The sequence below is a fragment of the Plectropomus leopardus genome, chromosome 15, assembly GCF_026936395.1.
Source record: "Plectropomus leopardus strain MGB_pleo_1.0 chromosome 15, ASM2693639v1, whole genome shotgun sequence".
In the NCBI taxonomy this organism is placed as follows: domain Eukaryota; kingdom Metazoa; phylum Chordata; class Actinopteri; order Perciformes; family Serranidae; genus Plectropomus; species Plectropomus leopardus.
Window position 1 is genome coordinate 8705239 of NC_142190.1, and position 25709 is coordinate 8730947.

Below are 25709 nucleotides of genomic sequence, written 5' to 3' on the forward strand. Positions count from 1 at the left end.
GAGCCAAGACGAGCCTCAGGGTCACCGCCAGCCTTCACGACAGCAGATGAACCAGCAGCACGTTAAAGAAACAGCAGGTTTGTGTTAAAGGCTTCACGTACAGTTCCCTCTGGCTGCTGGTGGAGGTCGTCAGCATGCATAAGCAGCCCAGTGAAGCGTTAAAGCCACATTTCGCAGTTCCCTCTGATTCAATCATGTTAATCAGCCGTGTGGAGTCGGTCTCATGTTTGTCATATTGTTGATGAGTGAACAGAGGAGCTCTTCGTTTGGCATTTAGCTGACTCAGACATGAGCCTAAAGAAAGAAGGGGGGAGGAGGCGAGGGCACAAAGGTCAGGTTGTGTAACAGATACCACGCAGGCCAAAGTACCAGGCGAACACTCTGGAGGTGGAGAGAGTTTTATGGGCTTTTTATTTTGGGTGTTATCCAAACCTCTCAGAGGACCACTATTGAACTGTCATTTGGTCCATGTTTTGTGATTTTGTTGATAAAAATTGCATTCATTTATTAAAATGTTTCACACAAAGAAAAACTATCAGATATTTCCATTAAACCTTTAAAATCTTGGCAAATTGGTTTAATTTCTCTCAAAGACACGGAAAGAATAGCATTTAGCTATTAGTAAAATGATACAAGAAATTAGAAAAAAAAAAAAGAAAAATTAAAAAAAAAACAACAGGAAATGACCTAAAAAAGGGGATAAAATAAATAAATAGAAATAGAAATAATAATAAATTATACATTATAAATATATATTTTTCCCTAATCTTATTTTAAATATTTATATAATTGTGACAATTATTTAAAAAAAATATTAAAATATTTTCCCTTTCAAAAAACTTCCAAGTAATTTTCTTTTCACCTTTTTAATAATTTCCTGCATTTTATGGGATATTGTATGCCAAGTTGCCAGTTTTCTTTTTGGAAAGAAAACAATCCAATGTGCTCAGGTTTCAAAGGCTTAACAAGCAAATGCTGCCAAAAACACACTTGCCTTTGAACGAACTTGAGAAACACAAAGAAATGACAACCATGAAATGCGTAGCTTTATAAAACAAATGCTTTTAATCAAAATATTTCACACGATATTACAAATGCATTTAAACAGCACTATACAAAACCTGTTGTCTAAAGATTTACTGTGCTGACAGACATTGAGTCTGAAATGTGAAAAACTGATGTTTTACATTGTAACTTAAAAAAATCATACCATTATAACTATTATCACACAGACTCTAGAGGTATTTAAGTTGTACATTAATTTGTCCTTGGCTCACAGAAAAGTCCAACATTATCCAATACAAATATTACACTAGTGTACTTTTAACTCTTTATCCACATTTCATATAAACAGCAAATGATAAGCTTGACTTAGGCAGACGTCATTTATGCCACAAAACAGACTGAGCAGACAGTCAAAGCTTTGGTCATCTAAACTTAAGAGGAAAAAAGTGAAATCCAGTTCCCATGTTTACAGAAAAAGTGTACTGGAAAGGAGTTGGTGTTATTGCAAACATCTGAAATTATAATTCTTGTGCTGCTGTGCAAAACAGACCCAGGATTTTAGGATTTGAAAGAACTGTTCAAGAACACTTGAACTGTTGGCATTGAGATGTCCTCTGTCCCACGCGGTGTAGTTGCAAAAGTTAAATGCAGTGACAATAAAAATGGCTCATAAATCAACCAAAGTGCATTCAGAAAATGATAAGTGGCTGCAGTGTGTCGCTGCATATAAACCACTTACGGTATATTCTTCTTCTACATCTGTGTGCACGTTGATTAATTTGTGTGCATTCAAAGTTTCAATATTTTCATGCAACCAAAGCGTATCCAACTGTCTTTAGGTTATTTTTCATTTGACGAGGTATTAATGTAAAGTAGTGATTATTGCAGTGAATTACAGTCACAGTTACAGAACGAGTAAAGCTTCTTCTACAGTGTTGTGCTTATTGACGGTCTTCATGTGGAAAAACATTTGGCAAAAATTATGTCTGTATATGTATTAGCTTACATATCCTTAAATCTGTTATGAGAACTATTTAAATGTCATTTTTAAGTCACACTGAGATTAAAGTTATAACACTGGCATGAAGTTTTGGTTCTGACTACTGTCAGTAACACAGTGTGATTGGTACCATGTCCGTGTGTAGGTGGGCACGTAAAATAGTTTGTAATACCACCTCAAACACAGCCGCAGTTGTTAATTGTGTCTTATCAGCAGCATTAAAAGGATGCCAAATTAGCCATTAGCAGTCTCTTTTTGCGTTGTACCCTTTTATGTAGCTACCACTGGATTACTTTTGATACTGAAGAAAACTTAAAAAAAAACCCTGATGATTCTGAGGCAAGTTCTTTTGTTAAGTGCATGATATTTTCTCTGGTTTTTAAGCAGATTTTTGTGATAATTTGGCCAAAAAAAGCTAAATCCCTGTTTTGTTTTTCAAAGTTTTCAATATGTGCAATACATTTTGTTTGTCATCATAGGTATTAACTGCTATTATCCACACAGACATATGGGACAAAACGTTTAAGACACAAACTCATGACTTGGCCTGTCCTGGCACCACTGCTGTTACTGTGTCTTCTTCTGTTTCTGGACAGCAGGGACCTCCGGCTCGGTCGTGCTCTTTCCAGAGAGGAAGGGGATGATCTTCTCAAACAACAGGATGCAGCTCGCCACGCCTGGGGACACACGTGGAAGACACAGGACGTCAGACTTTGGTGGACATACAGGAGCCAATAAGGCTCCAACAAAGACATTTCAGGTATGAATCATTATCATCTGTATATCAGTTACTCACCCCATGTTTCATTGAATTCTGTAAGAAAACTTGGTTTTTCTTGAAATTAATAATATATTTTATATTAGTCCGTGTTTACAGTTTTAGAAACTTTTCGCAGCTATTGCAGCATAGGTGAAGATTTTGGGGCAACACATCTCCCTCTGTGTCCAGAACAAGTGCATTTACCCCCCTTAAAAAAACATAAAAGTAGCAGAGGACTTTTATTTTGATGAAAATAAAGACATTTTCACCATAAAAATTGATGCAGAAAATTTCACGAACAGGCAGAAAATAAAGTGTTTGACGCTCAAAATTGGACACCCAAAACCCACCATTTCACTCGTTCCTCCAAATGTTGAAATGAAGCATGTTCTTGTCGTATCGTGTCATCCAAGTCTCATTTATCCAGTCAAACTAATGTGTTTGTGCTAAAAAAAATTATTTAAAACCAGGGCTCCCACACATTTTTACCAATACATTTTCAAAACTTTTCCATATTTTACCTCATTACCATGATCCTTTTTAAGTATTTTAAAAGCGGTAGGACTAAAATCATGTACTTCTCAGGCAGGTGCTTGCTCGTGCTTTACTCACAAATAAGACATTCCCAAGTCCAAAAGCTTCATATACCAAAAGACCCGAGAGACAGAAGAGGACACTTTGCAAAGCCAGGCCCCTTTTTTGGTGGCTAGATAACTGAGGATCCAATCAACTATCACACAGTGCAGCACTAGATATTACATGCAATGTATTTGTGTAATTTCAGACATGTTTGTTTTTTTTAGTTTTTTTTTTACGTATTTTAAACAAAAATCAAGATTCAAGTTTTCCAGGAATTTCATGACTGTTGGAGCCTTCAAAAAACACCTCCGCATACAAGTGGCGCCCATGGGCAAGTGTTTGAACTCTGCTCGTACTTTCCATCAAGCAGAGTTTGAACGCACACGCTTGCCCGGAGGCGCTACTTTTCCGTGTGTGAGACTGGAAATGCAGATGTGTTTTAAATAGTAAGGTCTCAGCGAAAATGCGCGTGTTTGGGAAGTTCTGAGCACATGACTGGATAAATGAGACTTGGACTATAATGCACGAGTTGTGTGAGAGTTTGTAAAAAGATGTTTTGATATAGTTTTGCTGTTGTGAAATGTGGACCCCATATACTTGAATTTATCAAGAATTTTCTCTGTTTTTGGATTCTTCGTTCAATGCAGAGGCATGCAAAAAACTAAGTTTTCTTCACAAGTTCAACGAAACACCGGATGATTAGTTAATAAAGAAATGAACATTTTGTGGGTGAAGTATTCATTTAAAAACAAAAAAATAACTAAATGACAGAGGACATCCATCTTCATATTTTAAACAACACTGCTAGGCTTTGAGCATGAGCGAGGTGTGGTCTGACGTAAAGTGGTGATAGTAGCAGTGAGACAGTCAAAACTAAAAACACCTCAGTTTTATTATTGTTTTGTCCTTGGAAGTTGTTGTTAGACAACCAGCTCGTTTGCTTTTTAGCCATTCATGTAAAATAAAAGCTTCAGTTAGCACAAAGACTGGAAACAGGAGAAAACAAATCTGTTTCTGTCTTAAGTCACAAAAGTCAATCACTTCTGCTCCTTACCCAAAACTGGTCCCAGCCAGTAAACAAAGCAATACTCAAGGTAGGTGTGTCCGCTGCAGGGGAACTGGATTGAGAAGGCCAGGACGGGGTTAAAGACAGCTCCTGAAATACTTCCACCTACACACAAGAGGGTGAGACATAGCAGAGGGTCAAAAATGAGCTGTGGCTCCACTCTCTGTGCTCTGCGATATCCTGTCGTCTGAAAGTACACAGCACTGTAACACATTATTTCAGTGGTCTGAAATTCAGTGATAATGTTCTAAGTTTCCTGAATGAACCGTGTAATTTATTTATGTGCTTCAGGGACAATGCACACTAATAAACACCAAGGTAAGGGAGCCAGAGTTAGTTGTAGTTTTTGAATTAATTAGGAAAAACAGATCATGTTAAAAAAGTGCACTTTCAATAACTCAATCAATCATGGATTAACTGATTAGGGGAGTGTTTATGTTTGGTTATTGTGTTTTACTTTATTTTTAAAAATAATTTCATTGTCTTTTATTGTATTTTAAATAATTGTACTCTTTCAAATAATTGTATTAGCTACATTATTTTAAATAACTTTATTGTATTTTATTCTATTCTAAATTTCTAAATTATTTACTAATTTAATTTAATTTAATTTTTGAAAATTTAAATGGTTAAATTATCATTTTATTGTATTCTAAATAATGTATTATCTTTTAAATTATCTTATTTTATTCTATAAAACCTGACAATCGTTTGTATTCAAAAATACAATTAAAACGGTTTCATGAACATCTGAATCACCACCAGGTAATAAACGCACCTGCGTAAACCAGCGCGGTGATCACGGCGGCGATGAAGTGAACTCGCAGTTTTTCGTCCACTTTGTGGATGTGCATGGCGGCAGCCTGGACCGCGAAGGCGCAGCCCAGCTCTACGGCGGCGGCCTCCAGCAGAGTCCCGCCGAGGGGGTCGAAACATCTAAACCCGAACCTCTGGTGCCGGATGTGGACGTCTGAGAGACCCAGCGACCACACGGATGCTGCGAAATACTGCGCGGCGACCGCAGCTCCGAACTGGCAGGCGACGAGGACGATGGCCGCCCTGACGCTGCCGCTGCCGCGGCAAACTCTCTCCAGAACCGCGCTGGGGTTACACGTCGCCCCCCGGAAAGTTGACAAGTGGATAACCGTCATGATGTAGGTGAGGGTCAGGCCGACCGGCGGCTCCAGCTGCGCCGTTTCACCCAGAAGTTTGAGCTCATGAGTGCAGCAGCAGAGCTGGAAGGTGGACGCCGCTTCCAGCAGGTAAATCCCGTGAGCTCCGGGGCAGAGCCGCGCCGCTGTCCGGCGGATCCCCTCGCTGAGGAGCAGCGCAGCCCCCAACACCGCCGCGGAAACGTACAGGGCAGTCATACCGCCGACTCTTCACACCGACCTTTGAGTCCTAAACGTTACTCCTGATGGGGGCAACTTTTAAGTATCACAGTCCACCAAACTTCCCTCCTTTCACACGGTGCACCATGAAACAGGAAGCACGGCGATTAAGCTTTACAAAATAAAAGCGCAGTCAGGAATTTGTCAGGCTGCAGGAAGACCCTTTGAGACCTGGATCAAAATCAAAAACGCCTCTCACAAGTGTTTAAACTTTTGAAACTCTGATTTCTTTTTGAAAAAAGTGGCTAAAAAGCCAATGAGCAACTTGGCATGAGATGTCCAAAAACCTGCAAGAAATTTATGAAAATCTGACAAGAAAAAATGAAATGAAAATTAGAAGAAAAACGAGAAATATCAAAAATAGTTATTTTGGTTAAACGTAACTTTAAGGTAGCTATTTTGTGTAATTTTTTGCTCATTGTCTTCCTGTTTTTGAAAGAGAATTTCTATTTGTCTGTCAAGGTTTTAAGGTGTTAAAAAGGTAAATTCGCCCCAAAAATAAAATAGTGGTGGTTCATGTAGGACTCCAATTTTTAACTGAAGCTAAAGTAGCAATATTTAGGTTTGTAGAAGGTGCTTTTAAAGTGTTTGAAGTTTCTTGATTTTTATTGTATTATATGTATCACATAAATGTTTTAAACTTCTTGCATGCCTGAATAATTTAATCACTTTTAATAATAAGTACAGACCCTGGTAGCATGTGTTTGATTAATTTATGAATTTGCACAATTCTCTTGCAACAGATGGTTGTGGAGAAAACAATTTCATCCTTGAAAATAAAAATTAGTGCTTGAAAAAGTACTTAAAACTCCTTGAATTTGACTTGGATTCACAAATTGAATTAATACAGATTTTCATCAGGCATTTAAAAGAGCCATTTCCTTTAGTATTTCCCTGGTCCTTTTGCCTTTCACTGTTCAGTTTGCTTAATAATTTAGCTTCTGATTTATGCCTGTGTTACGACTTTTAGTCACTTTAAATAGATTAATAAATACGAAAGTATTAGCATTAAAAGTTTAATTATTTATGATGCCGAATGGCCCATTACAGAATAACATATTATTGAATTATAATTACTGATGCAATAATGTGTACATTAATGTTGCAGCTGGTAAAAATGGGGATTTTTCTTCTTTTAAATCTTATCTTTATGTAGAATAATAAATAATTTATTTGTTGGTGTATAGTTTGTATTTTTAATCTGAATCTTTAGAGTAACTAATGTGAAATAAATTTAGTGGAATAAAAATACAACTAATTTAAAACGATTCCTTTGAATCTCCTCCTCAACACGTAGGCAGTAATGTTTAAAATTTATTGTAACCAGATTTAATTTGGAAGTTGTCTCAGGAAATACTGTTCATTGTGAGAGACTTGACGCTCGTGCCTGTGGGGGGGCGGTACACACATCCTGGGAGTGACCACAGCTTACTGTAGAAAGCCAACTAGGTCACAATTTGTCTCAATTTCTCCCCCTGGCATTTGATATTTAAGTATAATTTTATATTTGCAGCTGTTTATAAAACACTGTTGCAAATGCCATTTATGGTGCTTTAAACGTGAACGCCGTCCTGCCGGTGTGTGTCTGTTTACACCTGTGAAATGTAAAGAAATGTTGTTTTTTTTAAATATATTTGTGCCAATATAGTAAATGTAAATAACTAACATCCAGCAGCAGCATCCAGTTTGAACGTGTTTCTCTTTAAAAATGCTGGTTGGTTTTATAAAACTGTATTAAAACAATGAACAGCAGGGATAAGGAGATTAATTTTGACCCAGTTAGTTTTCCATAATGAGCTCAGTTCAGGACACTTAAGTGTCAGTTTGACAGCAGCAGGAGGCACAACACACACAGAGCCAGCTTTTATTGTGAAAGTGTTTGGACTGTGACATACTTTCTACTGTACTGATTCTGCACTTCAGCACACGAAAAAAGGATGTTAAGCCTTTGAAACCTTAGCAAACTGATGCGATTTGTCTCAAAAACATGAGGAAAAGGCAATGAGCGATTTGGTAAGAAATTATCCACAAATGGCAAGGAATTACTATATTTAGAAAGTTATTTTTGAAAAAGAAAAATAAGGAGAAAACAACTTATATAATATATTATAGTAAATAACTATAGTTATTATAAATACAAAAAATTCTGTTAGTTGTAATATTTTATGCATTTTTTCCAAGTCTTGCTTGCCTTGTTTTTTATTTTCACTTTTTAGTTTGTTTGTTTTTGTTTAGTTTATTTTTGATTTTCTCTTCTTTTCTCTTCTTTGTTTTGTTTTTTTTGTTTTGTTTTTACTCACCAGCAGATGGAGACAAAAAATACAATGTTTTTCACTGTATGTAATATTCAGTTATTGTGCAAAATAAGAAAAATACTTCTCAGGGTTGATGTTTTGTAAATGTTCACTTTGTCCCTAAAACCCCCCCCAAAAAACAAACAAAACTGATTTGTGATATCATCAGAAATCGGCTTGTTGGCTATTATCAATGACGTGTTGATATTATCGTGCATCCCTAAAATATAATTTGACGTTTGTCTCTGAGATTATGTTTTTCTTTACATATTTTCAAAATTAAAATTAGAAATAGCTTCCTTAAACCAGAACCCAGACATTTTGAGGATGTAGGAGGAAGAGTTTGAAGCAACTTTTTTTATTCCTCTTTTTTCCTTTTGAGCTGTAATAATCCATTGCTTACCAAAGCATTGCTCTTGAATTTGGGAACAGGCCGCGATTGCTATTTCCTGTGTGCAAGTATTATTTAATAAACTTTTGGCGAGTCCCTCCTGCAGCTGCAGACAGACCAGCAGAAGCCCCTCGGCTGTTTGCCCGGGAGGAAACGACAAAATGTAAACAAGTGGCTGAAAAATAGGGCAACTAGGAGACCCACAGCTTTTTTTCTGGGGAGTTTTTGGATATTATTCATCGGGGCTTGTTGTTGTTTCATTTTTGGAAAAAATAATTTCTGTGAATCAGTATGTCTTTGCCGAATTTGGATACCTTGATGCTTAAATTTTCACCATGGCACAAATTAACAGTTTTGTTTTAAACGTTGGTATTATTGGCATGACTCTGGCATGACAAGGCATAAAATGTAAGTATTTCTAATCAGAATTTTCTAATAATCTAAATATATAATATCAGATAAAGTTTAACAAATGAATGTTATAGAACCGCAGAAGAAAAGACAGAGTGCCTCTGTGAGGTTGTACTTGATCACACTGACAATAAAAACATGCTGATGTTGAGCAGTTGTAATGTTGACCATGTTTATTATCTTAGTTTAGCGCTTTAGCAGGTTAATATCTGCTCAGCACAGCTGGCTGATGGGATTGTGGTTGGTATTGAAAGAATTTGGCCACAAACAAAAACGTGGAGAAATTAAAAGTTATTGTAAATCATCCCGAGAGGAGCATGAATCCCTGTACCACATTTCATGTCAATACATTTGGTAGTTGTTAAGATTTTACAGTTTTGTCCTGAAGACTGATCTGGGGAGGTGTATTTTGATCTTGAAGGAGCTTAGTGCATGTGCTTTACCTCTTTTTTCTGCTCTGACATACAGTATTTTACAGCTTTTGTGTAAATATTTAATTTTGCTCTCGTGTGTGGAATTCTTGGTATTTGAGTTACAGGCTGAAGTGAAGCTGGAGGAGATCTGGAGGTCCTCCATCCGAAAATTTTGAACATCAAACACTGAATTTCCTCTGTTCTGTTTTTTGTTTACACCGTTTTTTCTGCCAATTTATTAAAAATTGTGTGTCCCCTGCACTCCCATTATGTGTATGCATAATGATACATGTAACATGTTATTATGCATATATTTACTTCATTTTGCAATCACTGTCCATTTATATTTTACATGTATATTTCATTCTTTATATGTTATGTATTAGATCAGCATTTCCCAAACTTCTCCTCAAATGCTACCTGTCAGCTGTGTTTTGGAGCAGGGTCCTAAACATGCAGATCCTAAACCTGCAGGCTAAGTTTTACTCAAGGAGAGGTTTGGAAAACACTGCATTAATTTTTTTCTTACATGCAGACTATCTGTAACATATTTAATGAGCATGGTTGAAGGGGGCCTGAAAAACGGAGATATTTAATTGCCAACAACTGATTCTTTGTGATTGTTGTGCACAGTAAAGTGAGTGTTGCACATTAAAAATTGCAGAGTTAATCAATTTTTAACATTAGACAAAAACAAAGCCTCCAGGTTAAGTGAATTACCAGCCTTTTTATTAGGACTTTTAGTTATTTCTCCAGGTAAAATCTTTATTATAACATACATTTACTCTACAGTTTTTCTTGTCTTTGGTCTGAATTGGCATCCATCAATAATAATAATAATAATAATAATCAAAAAAAAAATCTTATTTATGTTTTATTGTGCTGTAATAGGTGCTGCTGCCTTTTGTCACCAGTTTTTCTTTGACCTGTGTGTTTATTGCCTGTCTGCAAACAAAATTTCCTTCTGCATAATTTATGTTGTTGATTTAAAAAAAAAAAAAAATTCTATTTTAATCAATCTTGACCTGAGCTCACCTAATGTTGCAGTGTGTTTGCATCACTGTGGCAACAGGTGGCGGTCGGTGATACAGAGGTGTCGGGCAACAACAGGATCTTATGTGAAGAAAGTCAAAATGTACGCTATATTCATTTCCGTGGTAACTTCAAAATAAATCGGTCTTTGTTGTATTTAGTTTGAGTCTTACATTTTCACAATGAAAATTAGATATTGAGTCACAATTTCAGAAAAAAATAACTAAAAATGGTTGTGCATTTCCTTTCAAATAGTATCTCTGCAGCATATTCCATTATAAATCGCCGTAGAAATTAGAAAATAAAAGATTAGTGTTGTATTTTTTCCTCTAGTTTCCGGCACCCGTATGAGTAAATGTGGTTAACTTCACACAACCGCCACATCAGAGGCCACCTGCTCCTCATCGGGTAACCGAGGACGAACATCGCACTGCGGCTTCTTCTCTGCCGTCCGTCGGGAGGCAGAACCGACCTGGAGGTAGAATAACTTCACATGTTGACATTATAATATTATACGGTAAATTTAAACATACTAAACGTGTTTTGACATTGATGTGTATTTGGTGATGATCCGCTTTTTGCTCGAGCTCTAACCAGGTCTCAGTAGGTTCTGTTGTTGAGTGCACCACCAGACTTCATTGTAAAAATCGGTCATTTTCCAATTATCGCGCTTGCTCGCCAAGACAGACAGCTGATTACACATATAAAAATATTTTTACAAACAACTAGGATGCAGACTATAGTTCGGCTCATATGCAATACATGAATGATGCTGCAAAACGTATCTGCAAATTGAAAATACAATTAGATGAAACGTTGACGATCCTGTGTGTGCCGGATTTACCACAGTAACGACAGGGTATTGATTTTATAGTGAGTTCTGTTTATGCCGGTAAATAAGACGGCATTCAAATATTATATTTTGCATAGGCTTTCCTCTATACAAGAAAACCTTCAATGCAAACTGTGACACAACTGACAGCTTTGTTCTCCACAGCTTGCAAACAGTACTGTTATGCTTTATTATTGGTTTAGGCTATCATAGATTTTTTTTAAAAATGTTAACAGGTTATTTTTTTATTTGGTTTGTTGGTGTGAAATATGAGTTTATAGTCTTTCACATCAGGCAGTTTAAGCTAAGTTAAAGCTACTGTAATTTACAGATGCAACAAACCAGGTTGTCCAAGCTGATTCATGCTCCAAGTTGCACAATTACCTTCAAGTGATTTGCAAAAAAAGTGTAATCTTTTTCCATTATCAAGATGACCTGTCCTCGGTTCTCCAGCGAGACAATTACCCGAAACACAACTGAATTGCTCAAGAGCTGCCACATGTAAAGAGAACTGATGATTAAGGACCAAACAAACCAAAACAAAAATTTTCAATTATTTATTTAAAAATATTTTACAGAATATATATAATTTTATTTTATGTATTTATTCATTTTTTGTGCACTTTTTAAGGTAATGTTCTTTCTTTTTTTGTTGCTAATTTTCAAGTAACTTTCCCGTAAACTTATCTGTTGCAAATTTCAGGTTAATTTCTTGTTAGGTTGGCCATTGACTTCTTCCCATGTTTTTCCAAAAAAATCAAGCTGATTTATGCAAATCTGCTGTCAGTGTTTTTGTCCCTCTGACAATTTGTCATCTGAATAATCAAGCAATCGTTGTGGATATAATATTTTTGCAGTGCCAAACCTAGCACCTTTGGTGGCCCTGGGCAAGCCTCTCCTGGCTCCCCCTCTGGGTCACGCCCTAATAAAGCTGCCTGTGTTGCCTTTCGGTAGATCAGCCATTGAACTTTTGGGTTGTGCAAAAATCTCAATTTATAAAGTAAACAAAGCTGTCAGACAAATGCAGTAAAGTATATTTACTTCTGCAGTGAGTAAAAGTAGACCCAGTAACACTGGGAGTTTTGTGGTATTTCATTAATGATTCTCAAATTATTGTGTTTCTGTGTTTCAGGTGTGTGTGAGCAAGATGGAGGGTGTATCAGAGTGTGTATGAGCCATGGCGTCCACGTTATCCCAGCTGCAATTTGGCCGGCTGCGTGGTCTCCGTGCAAAACTGCTGCGGCGCTACGAGCACCGGCCGCTAGTATCATGTCTGGCCGGTCTGTACGGCTGCCGGTGGAGACGCTACGAGCGGAGCTGCACTCAGCCGGGAGACTGCTGCTGCAACAAGGTTAGATTACTAGCTGGTACACATCTGGATCATATAAATACAGGTTGAAGTTCAGCATCTTTTACACGAGTGACCATCAATTTCAAGTCACCAGATAGAAATAGTTTTCAAACAAGGCAGGACAATAAAAACACTTAATGCTTATCTGTTACTCAACTGTTGCTGTGATAAACGGCACATAATGAGACTTTTTTACAGTCTCAGTTAAAGGGATTTCCTGACTGAATCCACCTCTCTGTAGAGATCAAAGATCAGTCCATCTCCATGGAAACAAGGCAATGGAGAAAAACACGAGCTATGTTTTAAAGGGTAGTTCAAGAAAATAAAATAATGTTTTTCTCTGCCGCCGACAGCTGGAAGGTGTCAGCTTCGCTCTGCTGGTGACGGCTTTCTGCTTAACGCTGGTGTTTCTCTACTTCTGGGGGCAAGCAAAGAATGACTACAATGACTTTGACTGGTGGGTTGAGTAACACTTGCATTTATTGTGGTGTGGTTTGAAAGTGCAGTACGTGTGAAACCAGTGCACATGAAAAGATTGGCGTAGGTTCCCAGGATAAAAATAAGCACCTTTTCCTCTGTTGTCCTACTCTGTGTGCTGTGTGTACAGTTTTTCTGTGCTTTAAACTAATTTATACTACCTGGCTCCAGATGTGCTATTTAATTACATTTAAGAATATTCAACATACAAGTAGAAGCACAAAATTGAGACAATTAAGGTCTATTAGTGGGTTAACTTTGGTATTTTTAAACCCGAACCTTATATTTCCTTGCATTTTTGAGTCTAAAAGAATAATGGGAACAGCATTTGAGTGAGAGGGCTGCAGCCGACAGCAGCCAAACATGCTGCAATGTAACTTCTCTGGGCAATCTGCATTGTCAGTTTATGTCTCCTTAAAGTGCCTGTTTTTGCCACTGGCAGGCTCAGATTATTAAAAGTGTCTGACAACATAACTGAAAGGATCCCTACAGAGGGAGACCTTTTGTTATTGAGTAAGATCCTTTTCGTTTAGCTAGAAACAGCCTTGAAATCGCTATCCTGAAACCCACCAGACTCTATTTAAATAAAGTTATTGTCACGGGGTTCTTCCACAGACTCCTCACAAATGTGAAAAATTATGAAATAGTCAAAAAAAACTGATGTTGGTGCAATTTTATTGTGCTGGCCTCCTAAGGTGAAAACTAATCTTTATTTTAAATACATAAAATAAAGATAAATACACCTAATAAAGGATAACATACAGGGGTGGAATATAGTGTGATGGTTTTTTTGGGGTTTTTTTTCTACTCTTACCTGGCCGAGATGGCCCGTTTTTAAACTATTAGCCCCTCCCCCTGGGCGTGTCATTTACCTGGTAAGCGCGCGAGAACGCTCTTTTTGATTGCGGAAACAGCTCTGCTCTGTTTCGCCAGTCGACCCCAGAAATGGACCACGACAGGTGAACCTACAGCGTCTGGTAGGTCAAGTCAATTTTAATAATAAAGCCCATTATCACAAGACACTGTTCGCCTCAGAGGGTTTTACAGTATACAGCATTCCTCTGTCCTTAGACCCTCACATCGACTAAAACTCCCCAAAAAAAACTGTAACGGGGGAAAAATGGACGAAACCTCAGGAGGAGCGGCAGAGGAAGGATCCCTCTTCCAGGACGGAATTACAATAATGCGCAGCAAAAACAATAGCATGTCATATCACAATAGCGATAGTTGTAAAATGACTGAGTGCACTCTATGATAACGTGATGTGCAAATATTGTGTGTTTATAAGAATCCGGCGGAGGCCTGTATTGATAGTGGAGGCATGACGCATAACAGTGGTCACGTTTATGGGGATGTGTGTGTGTGCACCCTCAGTGCTGCTACTAAAAAAAGAAAGGGGAAAAGTTATTGTTGTAGGTTTTTGTTAACACGGAGGGGAACACAGAGTATGCGGCGTGTGTGTGTATGTGTGTGTGCGCGCTGCCCGCAGCCAGAGGCGCAGCGGCGGTGTGTGTGTGTGTGTGTGTGTGTGTGTGTGTGTGTGTGTGTGTGTGTTTGCGCTGCCTGCTGTTAATGACGAAGCCGCTCCGTTACTGTCATATTATCACGTTAGTACACACTTCATTTAAAGTCGACACAGACAAATTCAAACTCCGAAAGAAAAAAACATTTGAGTTAGTCTTTCTGCTGTTCCAACAATCACCAAATCTGGTTTGGGTGAAATGAACCCTTAATTCACTCAGTTAGATGGAAAATATGCTGACTATATACACGCCAGGATTAGTGTTTTTCTAAATGGAGTCTGGCGGGGGGGGTTAAAATAATATTTTAATGAGCAGAAATAGGCCATGTGCTGCAGCCCTCTCGCTCAATACTGGGCCAATTTAAAAAAACTGTTGGCTCCATTTGTCACTTTGACCCAAAAACATGGGAAATTGGGGTCCAGGTTGAAAACTAGAATTTATTTGATGATATCTTTATACTATTTGAGCTTTCTGCACCCACTGGCTTTCACACTGTATATCTTGGTTTATTGTGGCATGCCCATAGACTGTAAATAAAGTCTTTATAAACAGTCTGGGGTCATGCTGGTTAAAGTCACTAACTCTGTTTTTGCTTTTGGCTGTGCTGTGCAGGTTTAACTTTGGGAATCTGGGCTTCTGGTTTCCTTGGTCTGTGGTGCTGCTGGTCATCGCTGCAGGCTTCTTCACCTACATCACTGTACTCATGGTGAGGCACAAACACAACGCCGAGGCTTTTGTGTTTTTAGCTGATTTGTGTAAGTTTAATATCTTATCAGTTTGCATAGAGGAGTATGGAGCCAGAGGCAGGAGGCGATTATCTTATCTCAGCACTGAAAGTAAAGACCGGTCTAACCTGGCTCTGTTTAAACTTGAGCTACAATCTGATGCAGTTAAATACAACAGAGTCATGTGAGTGTTTACAACAAAAAAAAACAAAACTTATCTTGTATCTGTGTATCTCTGTACAGGATGTACTGAAGTGTGAGGGTCATTTTGTGCTGTGAATGCTGTAGGTGTTTTACTACAACTCTGTACGTTTTATCACCCATCAGATTTTTTTTCAGCAATCTGTTTATTAAGTTTTCAACATTATGAAAAAAAAACAATGCACGCACACACACATTACATTGTGGGTACTATACGACATACTGTTACAAGTCCTTCATCACTTTACTTTATTTGTATACATCAAGATTAAATGAGTTTTATTGCAGAGGTTGTAAATATGCTTCCCCAGTTACGTCCAACATTCAAGATAAATCCTTGCTCCTAAGATATCTTATAAATGTGTCAGATACATTGAAACCATTCTTGTATATCTTTTATTGTGTATGTAATTTTTTCCAAAGAAACACACATAGACATTTCCTTAAGTAAATGCCTTGTGCTTGGTCTCTGGGTGCTTTTCCATTTTTACACTTTAGATCTTTTGGCTTGTAGAAGACAGACGTCTATAAAAATTAGCTCACTGCCACCCATCAGATTTAATTTGTGTGTGTTTTATTCTTCTGTGCAGCTGCTGGCTGTGTGTTTGCTGTCAGAGGGCCAGAAGCTTTATTTACACTGGAGTCACAAGGTAACTGCTCGCTGTCTCTCACACACTCAGCGTTCACAGCGACCAGAGAATCAGTGGATGTATTTAAAGTATTGTGTTTGAAGAGATTACCGCAGCTTTCTAATGGATCGCCTACACGCTCATCACAAACACCAAATATTCGATGTGTACATATGGTTAAACTTAAATTAATAGCCCGAGCTGTTATTTGTTTAAATCACTGAACTCAGCAGGTTTACAGTATATTTGGGACAGGCGTCTGTATGGGATAGGCTTTTAATGCCTTTCACAAAAAACTTGCTCAGCAAAGATGGAGAGAACAAAAGAAGAAATGATCCAGAGAATGTGTGAAAAATGCCAAACCATTTCCTCAGGCATCAGTGGCTGAGTGGATAAAGCAAATGCCCCATGATTAAAGGCAGTGACTTTGCTGCAGCAGCCTCAGGTTCGATTCCCACTCAAGGCCCTTTGCTGCATGTCACCCCTGCTGTCTCCCCCTCTTTCACACTATTGATCTGTCCTATCTAATAAAGGCTGAAATGCACATTAAATTATCTTAAAAAAAGTAAAACAAATTATAATAATAAAAAGCAAGAAATGACAAAAAAATGCTTAAAAGTTATAGTAATAAATGGAAATACATTTACCTTTGGTGTTTTTTTTGCAAACATCTTCAAATTATTTTTCTTACTTTTTCATGCAAAAATGATTTCATGGTTCCAGCTTCACAAATATTAAAACGTGTTTTTTTCATTTAACTTTGTTAATTTATTTGGACTATTTGTTGGATAAACAAACATTGTGAGTGTTAAAAAACATTGTGAAGGTTCAAAATGAGCTCCACCTCAACCAACTACAACAGTGAAATCCTGCTTTTACATTAATTAGCAATAACTTAATTGGCCCAAAATCATAACTGAGAAACATTTTTGTATAGATGACGTGTTTCCTGTCTGTCAGATTGGGATTTTGGTGAGCCTGACGTTCTCCATCGTAGCCACGGCTGTCTTATCCGACCTGTGGAGTAAAGAATGGAAGACTTTACTGCTTTCCTTCCAGGTGAGACTCCTCTTCTTCCTCCTCATCAGCCGTCACTTGTTCTCAGTGCGGTTTCCTGACGCCGGGTTTTGTTTTGTGTCCTGATGACAGGTCACTGCACCTTATTTACATGTGGGTGGAGTCTTACTTGTGACGGCGGTGGCTTGGCCGATAGCTTTGCATTTCTTTCGCATGAACAGCAGAGGTGAGGTGCACAGTTTGATTTGCATAAATTTTGTGATAATGTTTAAACAATAAACCATTTTTAGACAAAAACCCTCCGGGCCTGCGTTAATATTACACACACACACTCATATCTCTCTGCGCACAAATGCACTTTTCCAAATCAAGCTTTAAAAAATATATTATTACTCTGCTTTCATTGAGTTAATTTTTTTTTATCAAGATCAGTCCTAATCATAAACATCAAATATTCATTATTTTTCAGAATTTTAACCCTTTAAATGCCAGGTTTTTGTCATGATGCCACTGTTTTAAGATGAAAAAAACACAAAAAATGAATTATTTTCAATAGACTACATGCAAAGTAGATTTTTTAAATTTTCACAGTCTGGGGTATGTCAGTGATTAGCAGCAACATTGATTTTTATACATTATTATTTTTCATGCAGTATGAAATACTCCCCTCATACTGCTCTGCACACTAAATGCACTGTTTGAAATTAGGCTATAAAGAATATCATGCATGAATATGATTTTCTACGTTCATTGAGTTTATATTATTAAACCAACATCAATCCGAGTCATAAATATTAAATATTCAACATTTTCAGAATTTTAACCCTTTAAATAACAGGTTTCTGTCATGATGCCACAATGTTTTTAGATAAAACAAGAAAACACATTTGAATTATTCTCAGTACACTACATGCAAAGTAGATTTCCTGAACCAGTTTCCCTTATTGTTTTAAGAAAATCCTGAAGTAAAACAGTATTTAGAAATAAAACAGATCTTCTTACCATATCCGATGACTTAATGTTAGAAGGATTGGAACCAGTGTTTTTTGTCTTTCAGTAAGGCGGGGCCTGATCATGACGGTTTACCTGGCCATCCTGTCCGCCCTCTACCTGGTACCCCTCGGTTTGTATTCTCCTTGTATCAAAGAGGAGGGGACCCTTGGCCCCGCGCCGGCCCTCTTCGGCCACAGAGGAGCACCCATGGTGAGCAGGAACACTTACTGCACCCACGTTTTTTTTCCCATGATTCTGTCAGTCTGATTGTTTTTTTGTCAATTCATTTTCGGTCAGTTGCCTAATAGAATAATCCATTAATCATAGCTACTCTACCTAAACAAATTAAGTCTTGATACAAGACAAAATCCCATGCAAAACAGTGTGACGCTAAATATTTTCTGTAAATACTGTATGTGGGTTTGGTGTTTTGATACAACAGTGGTCACATCCTTCCTGTCCTGACTGTTTGGAGCCCAGAAACAATGCTTCCCTCTTTAGTTCTGCAAAATATTTTTACTCCTGACTGAAAGAGTAACTTCATGTACTCACTACAGCTGAAAGTTGCTGCGCCTCCTGCATGTGAATGTACTGATGGTGTATTGATTATCTCCATCTGCAGCTTGCTCCAGAAAACACACTGATGTCGTTTCAAAAGGCTGTGGAGGCAGGAAGTGAAGGTCTGGAGACGGATGTCACTATCAGGTCCGTCTGCAGCTGAATATACAGTAAATGGCACAAGTTATTGCCAAATCCCAGGCTGTGATAACAAAAAATCTACATTGCATGTAGTATATTGAAAATAATGGAAAAAAAAGTTTTTTTCCCCATCCAAAAACATAGTGGTATCATGACAAAAACCTGGCATTTAAAGGTTTAAAATTCTGAAAATTAATAAATACTTGCTATTTCTGATTGGGACTGATGTTGGTGGAAAAAAAATAGCTCAATGAAAGTAAGAAAATAATATTAACGTATGTATATTTTTTTTATAGCCTGATTTTGAAAAGCGCATTTTGTGTGCAGAGCTGTGTGAGTGTATTTGACACTACACAAAACATAATAATGAATATAAATCATTTTTTCCATCTTAAAGCATTGTGGCATCATGACAAAAACCTGGCATTTAAATGATGAAAATAAATGAATATTTTATGATCACGATTAGGACTGATGTTTGTTTAAAAAATAAACTCAATAAAAGTAAAAAGTTATATCAATGTAAAATCATTTTTAAAGCTTGATTTTGAAAAGCGTGGAGCGATAGAAGTGTGTGTAATATTAAAGCGGGCCCTAAAGGTTCGATATACTTTTGAGATTCCACTAATTAATGCTGTTGTCTTGTTGTGGTTGTAGCGTTGATGGGGTGCCATTTCTGATGCATGACTACACACTGCGACGCACCACCAACATCAACCAGGTTTTCCCCAACCGGACTGACACCCCGGCCGCCATGTTCACCTGGGACGAGCTGGAGAGCCTGAACGCCGGGGCCTGGTTCCTCTCTGTGAGTCCCGTACAGTGTAAAATTTACTGCAGTACTTAATGCAGACAGTTAGATTTTGTCACCTCTCACGGAGGAGTTATTTTCCTCAGAGTCATCACAGCCTCTCCAGAGCCACAGAAGACTTTGTACAATTATTTTCACTGGATGAACTAAAGAGCTGAAACAATGATAGTTAGTTAAAAAATGATTATTTGATTCACAGACAAGTATTTGAATGTCCAAAACTGCAGAATAATTTAATGTTTGGGTTTAAGACTTTTAGAGAAAAAAAAAATTCCATTTGTCTGTTGTCTTAAAATATTAATAATTAATATAGAATTCTAATTTAGTTTCCCAAAACTTAATCAATTAATTGTGGATATAATTATCTAATACATCAGTAATGTAGAAAATTCAATGAGGTTTATTTGCACATACAACTTTTTGCCTTGGTGTTTTGATGCATGACAGTGAATATGGTAGGAGAAAATAAAACATGAAATGCAAGTACAGTCAAGAAAAAATCTAATAAAATAGAAAAATTGGCAATTTATGCATTAAAAACAAAATGTATAAATAATTAATTGCAGCATAAACTTGACTTTATGTAAAAGTTGCAGAGTTAACCTTTAAATCAAAGGGAAAAAAAGAAAATATATAAATACTCAGGTGCAGCATGAATTCGGCAGACAGAATCAGTATCGATACGGTATCGCTGTGTATATTCAGTTTATATATATTCACATCACCCAAAAAGCCTGTGCATTTACATGTTAAAATATATAACACCAGGAACAAAATTACAAGACTTTACTTTACAGGTACAAATACACACACAAACAGTCACAATCTAAAACATGCAGGTAAGAATGGTAATATATGTGCACATATTTTTTATACTATCAGTATTTGCACATTCATTATTTAAAAGTTTGTACATTTCGTTATCTTTGTTATCAATTCCTGTGCAGCTCTTACAGATTAAGTAGTGTACATATTTGTATTATAGAGTCCCATTTTCTTATTAGATTACTTTTTGAGGTTGCACCTTCTCCTGCTTTTTTGTATTATTTTTTACAAGTTTGCAGGACAAAAATTGGGCAAATTCCTTGAATATGAAAACCCACTTCAATAAACCCACACAATAAATCTTTTATAGAGCCCATTATCACAAAACATGGTTTGCCTCAGAGGGCTTTACAGTGTACGACATCCCTCTGCCCTTAGACCCTCACATCACCCAAGGAAAAACTCCCAAAAAAGAACCCCTGTAACGGGGGAAAAAAAAGGAAGAAACCTCAGGAAGAGCGGTAGAAGATGATGAGGGATCCCTCTTCCAGGACGGACAGATGTGCAATAGATGTCGTAAATAACAAATGAAATACAATCATGACAAAAAGGAAAGAGAAAGAGAGAGGGGAGGAGAGGGGGAGAGAGGCACAGCAATAATAGAAACAGATGCATGTCATATTACAAGAAAGATAGGTGTGAAATTATTAATTGCACTCTATGATGATGTTGAGGATGATGATAAGGCAACGGCGCAACCAGGTCCAGACTACAATCAGGGCGAGCCGGGGTACAGTATCAGTACAGCTACAGCACGAGCACAACCAAAGGCAGGGTCGCAGCATCAGCACAGCTATCACCACGGTCAGGCACAGCCAAGGTTACGGCCAGGATCCTGGAAAACTAGGAAACAAGGGAGCAGGAATGCTCCCGAGAAGCAGCAGGATTAGCGTAGTGCAGTTCAACAGACCCAGGCTCTGTAATCGCGAGCCCCAGGTAGTGACAGTACCACATGGCTATTATACACATGTAAGGCTAAGCTAAACTACTGAGGCTAAGCTAAGCTTGCAAACGGCAATGCAGTTAACAGACATGCATGATTTTCTGATGGCGGCATTGAGAGAAGGAAAAGGAGCTCATCGTATCAGAGGAAGTCCCCCAGCAGGTTAAACCTATGTCAGCCTAACTATGGGCTGGTCCAGGCAACCTGAGCCAGCCCTAATTATAATCTTTATTAAAGAGGAAGGTCTTCAGTCTACCCTTAAAAGTAGAGTTGAGATATTAAGTACAAAGCGCTGACACACTGGCAGCTGTTTGTACAGATGATAGTGGCAGTTAATCCCTCATCACAGCAGCAGTAACACAAAATCAGCTGGCAGTTGAAGAACATTATGACCTGCATGTTATGTCACAGTATTAATTGGTTATTGATGTTTGTCCTCTTTCAGCACAATCCGTTTGGTACAGCGGGTTCTCTGGGTGCAGAGGACCGCGTACAGGCAGGAAAGCAGTCCGTGTGCAGCCTGCAGGCCTTTCTCCAGCTGGCAGCTCAGAGAGACAAACTGGTGATCTTTGACCTCTACCGACCGCCCAGAGGTCACCCGTACAGGTATACGTGGATCCAACGCACGCTGGAGGTCATCCAGAACGAGTCCTCCATTCACTCCTCACAGGTGAGTACTTCGTCCTTTATTCCTTCTGTATGTTTTTCACTGACTTGTGGTTCTGTTTATGAATTTAGATTGTGTGAGATAAAGAGTGTTTCCTTTAAGACATACAGAACAAATCCACTTTTTTAAACTTTTTATGACGTGCTTTTTTACGACAAATTTATGACACACTGTACTGTGACTTTTTAATGACATTTTTACTACAGACTGTGCTATGACTTTTTGTAAACATTTTCATGACATGTTATACTATGACTTTTTTATGCTATTTTGGACCTTTTTGCACTATCTTTGACAGCATACAGTACTAAAACATTTTTATGGTATTTTGGATGACATACTATATTATGACATTTTTATGGTATTTTGGATGACATAATATACTATGACATTTTTAAGGTATTTTCGAAGACACACTTAAGTTTGACATTTTCATGGCATTGTGAAGGACATACTATATAATGATATTTTGTGGCATTTTGGCTGACATAGTATAGTATAACATTTTTATGGTATTTTGGAAAACATTCTACACTATGACATTTTTCAGGCGTTTTGGATGATATACTATTGTATGATTGTTTGGGGGTATTTTGGACGACATACTATAGTATGATATTTTTGTGGTATTTTGGACATGCTGTAGTATGATATTTTTGTGGTATTTTGGATACTATACCATGACATTTTTGTGGTATTTTGGACAACAGACCATCTTATATATTGTTTTTATAGTGTTTTTGACAGCATATTATACTATGACATACAGTAACCCTAACCCCAGAAGCGTCAGGGGGTTCCCCATCGCCCACCACTTGTCTGTTCCCGAGGGGGCTCCTCTGGCTCCTCCCCCTCGCCTAAGCAGCAGCAGGGTTCAGGGTCGCTCACTTCTTTTGCCGCTTCACCCACTCACCACCCTCACCTTCCAGTGGACCCCTGCTGCTGAGGAGGCTTTCCAGACTCTCAAGTCTGCATTTACCTCCGTGCCAATCCTCCAAATGCCTGAGCCTGAGTGCCATTTCGTGGTGGAGATGGACGCCTCTGATGTGGGGGTGGGAGCTGTTTTATCCCAAAGATCAGCCTCTGACCAGAAGATCCACCCCTGCGCCTTTGTGTGTCGGCGACTGTCACCCGCAGAGATAAATTACAACATTGGGAATAGAAAATTGCTGGCGGTAAAAGTGGCGCTGGAAGGGTGGTGACACTGGCTGGAGGGCACCAAGGAACCAAGATCAGCCAAGAGACTGAATTTCCGCCAGGCCCGCTGGTCCCTAGTCTTCACCTGGTTCCACTTTACTCTCTCCTACCATCCAGGTTCCCGAAACGGCAAGCCTGACGCCCTTTCCTTGCAGTTCGAGAAGGGAGAGGATTCTGCTGAGAGAACTGCCACCATGACCTGGGACATATAGGAAAGAGTGAGAAGTGCGACCAAGGATCTGCCTGGTCCCAGCGCCTATACGTCCCACAAGCCCTGAGGTTGGACGTCCTGCAATGGGCCCACACCTCCGAACTCTCCTGCCATCCTGGTTCCCAGTGAATTCATGATGTCCCCCTCCAACGCTTCTGGTGGCCAACTCTGGAGGAGGACACTCGTGACTTTGTCAAGGCCTGCTTGGTCTGCAACCAACACAAAGCCTCTCCCAGTCCCACATCATCCATGGTCTCACATCTACTTGGCTTTTGTCTCAGGCCTTCCTCCCTCTAACTGCAACACGGTTATTCTCACTGTGGTTCATCGCTTCAGTAAGATGGCCCAGTTGGTGCCTCTACCCAAGCTGCTGTTCGCCAAGGAGACTACCCAGCTGGTCTTGCTCCACTTCTTCCGCCTGCATGGTCTCCCTGTTGACATGGTGTCTGACTGGGGTCCCTAATTCTCTTCTGTTTTCTGGAGGGAATGCTGCAGCCTCATTGGCGCCACTGCCAGTCTCTCCTCCAGGTTTCATCCCCAATCCAACGGGCAGACCGAACACAAGAACCAGGAGATGGAGACGGCTCTTCGCTGCTTGTTCTCTCAGGATCCATCCTCCTGGTCACAGCAGCTCCTGTGGGTGGAGTATGCCCATAACTCCCTCATCAGCTCTGCCACAGGCCTACGGCTACCAGCCTCCGCTCTTCCCAATTTCGGAAAAGAGGTTTCCTGCCCATCTTCCCCTTAGGAGAGGTCCTTGGTCCCTGCTCACCACATCCTTGACCCTGATCTCGTCTCTGGCTTCCACCGCCGTCACCTGGACCATGCCTCCATCGCCCTGGCGCCTCCAGGGGGTACCGGTACGGTGGGCTGTGCCTCGTCCCTGCCTGTCCCCTGGACACGGATCTTCCTGAGAAAGCACTGTCCGACGATGAGGGTTCCCTCCCCTCTTGCTCCTTCTCACTCCCGGCTGGGAATGTGGACTGGTCTGGCTCCCAGGAGTTATAGGCCCGCCTTCCGGTCCCCTCTTCCCGCCTGGCCTGGTGGTGTTTTTTGGGATATCAGGAGCCGTCCCTTGAGGCAGGGGCTCTGTCACAGTCCGCTCTGCCTCTCTCCTGCTGCTGTGGGATTTTTTCCACTTACTCCGCCCCCACCTCTCCCTCCGCCCGGACAAAATGTATGTCATTTTTCAGGTGTTTAGGACAACATACTATAATATGACATTTTTATGGTATTTTGGACAACATACTACAGCTTCAAATTTTTGTGGTATTTTTTGGACGACATACTATACTATGACATTTTTTGATACTATAGTATGTGTTTTTGTGGTATTTTGGACGAGATGCTGTCAAGGGCTGTCAAGTATAATTTGCCCAAAAGCCCAGATCAGTGTTTACACAGCTAAGATGCGGAATACTACAACTATACATTGAAAGAGGGAGATATAGGGGTGTTACTGAGGATGAAAGAATCTGTGAATACTGCAAGTCAAATGAGGTGGAAAAGGAAATTAATTTTATTTCATACTGTCCTATGTATCTTGGTTTACAGGAAACATTGTTTAAAAAAATAATGATCATGACCTGATGTAGTTCATATGGAAGTGGCTAATGAAGTATCTATTTGATAATGTTTTTGCTTTGTCTGAATATCTTTATAAAGCTTGGGAAAGGAGGAGAAAAGTCACTTAAAACAGTTGAATTTATCAGACTGTTCATTATGAAAGGTACTGAGTTATGAACTGGATCTACATACACTATCTGGAAGTGATGCATGAAAATTAGTTTATCGATTTTGTTTTGTCTGAATCTGAGTTTTGAGTTTAAGGGGCTGTGTTGGTATAAGTATATGTATGTATGTAAATGTGTTTGTATATGTATACTTTGTCAATATATATTTTGTTATCTCCTGGAGTATTTTATCTGGAGGTGGTCAATGTTTACTAGATGATGTTATTGTGCTGTGATGTCTGATGCTGGCTGGACTCAAGAATGTTTACTGTATTTCATTTAATGTGTCTGAATAATCCCCTGTGGGATGGGTCATACAAATGACCAGACATGTAAATGAAATATTCATTCATTCAAATACTATGACGTTTTCTGACATCTTTTCAACGTGCTAAATTATGACATTTCTGGCCTTTTTGTCAGCGTTGTACACTATGATGAGTCTCTACAAGCTTTAATATGTCATTTTCAGACATTTCTGTCACATAACAATTTGACGATTTGCGACGTATAGCGTTTCCGACCCTTTTGTC

The 25709-nt window shown here is 38.8% G+C and overlaps 2 protein-coding genes across 5 annotated transcripts in view; one reads left to right on the forward strand and one right to left on the reverse strand.

Moving 5' to 3' along the window:
• Nucleotides 1-1042: 1042 nt before the first annotated feature.
• LOC121952572 (aquaporin-11-like) lies at nucleotides 1043-5888 on the reverse strand. The gene is made up of 3 exons (XM_042499336.2): nucleotides 5189-5888; nucleotides 4399-4515; nucleotides 1043-2682 (listed from the first exon to the last, which is right to left on the reverse strand). The coding sequence occupies exons 1-3, from the start codon at nucleotides 5778-5780 to the stop codon at nucleotides 2573-2575; spliced, it is 819 nt and encodes a 272-aa protein (XP_042355270.2). The 5' UTR covers nucleotides 5781-5888; the 3' UTR covers nucleotides 1043-2572.
• The window catches only part of gdpd4b (glycerophosphodiester phosphodiesterase domain containing 4b), a 51529-nt gene continuing 28452 nt past the window's right edge, over nucleotides 2633-25709 (forward strand). The window contains exons 1-13 of one of the 4 annotated variants that reach the window (XM_088088558.1): nucleotides 7943-8894; nucleotides 10383-10445; nucleotides 10676-10859; nucleotides 12307-12525; nucleotides 12879-12982; nucleotides 15138-15231; nucleotides 16042-16101; nucleotides 17041-17139; nucleotides 17230-17323; nucleotides 18155-18300; nucleotides 18713-18795; nucleotides 19447-19597; nucleotides 21814-22038. In XM_088088558.1, coding sequence (XP_087944684.1) covers nucleotides 12352-12525; nucleotides 12879-12982; nucleotides 15138-15231; nucleotides 16042-16101; nucleotides 17041-17139; nucleotides 17230-17323; nucleotides 18155-18300; nucleotides 18713-18795; nucleotides 19447-19597; nucleotides 21814-22038 — 1230 coding nt within the window. In that variant the 5' untranslated portion in view covers nucleotides 7943-8894; nucleotides 10383-10445; nucleotides 10676-10859; nucleotides 12307-12351. Of the gene's footprint in view, nucleotides 2766-7942; nucleotides 8895-10382; nucleotides 10446-10675; nucleotides 10860-12306; nucleotides 12526-12878; nucleotides 12983-15137; nucleotides 15232-16041; nucleotides 16102-17040; nucleotides 17140-17229; nucleotides 17324-18154; nucleotides 18301-18712; nucleotides 18796-19446; nucleotides 19598-21813; nucleotides 22039-25709 lie in introns of those variants that run through there. The other 3 variants (XM_088088556.1, XM_088088557.1, XM_088088559.1) reach the window with 3 other exon arrangements.

Coding starts and splice junctions, on each gene's coding strand:
- LOC121952572 (XM_042499336.2), bottom strand. CDS start 5,780: ATGACTGCCCTGTACGTTTCCGCGGCGGTGTTGGGGGCTGCGCTGCTC. Junction 4,516..5,188: donor CACCGCGCTGGTTTACGCAG/GTGCGTTTATTA, acceptor TCTTGTGTGTAG/GTGGAAGTATTTCAGGAGCT. Junction 2,683..4,398: donor CTGGCTGGGACCAGTTTTGG/GTAAGGAGCAGA, acceptor GTGTGTCCCCAG/GCGTGGCGAGCTGCATCCTG.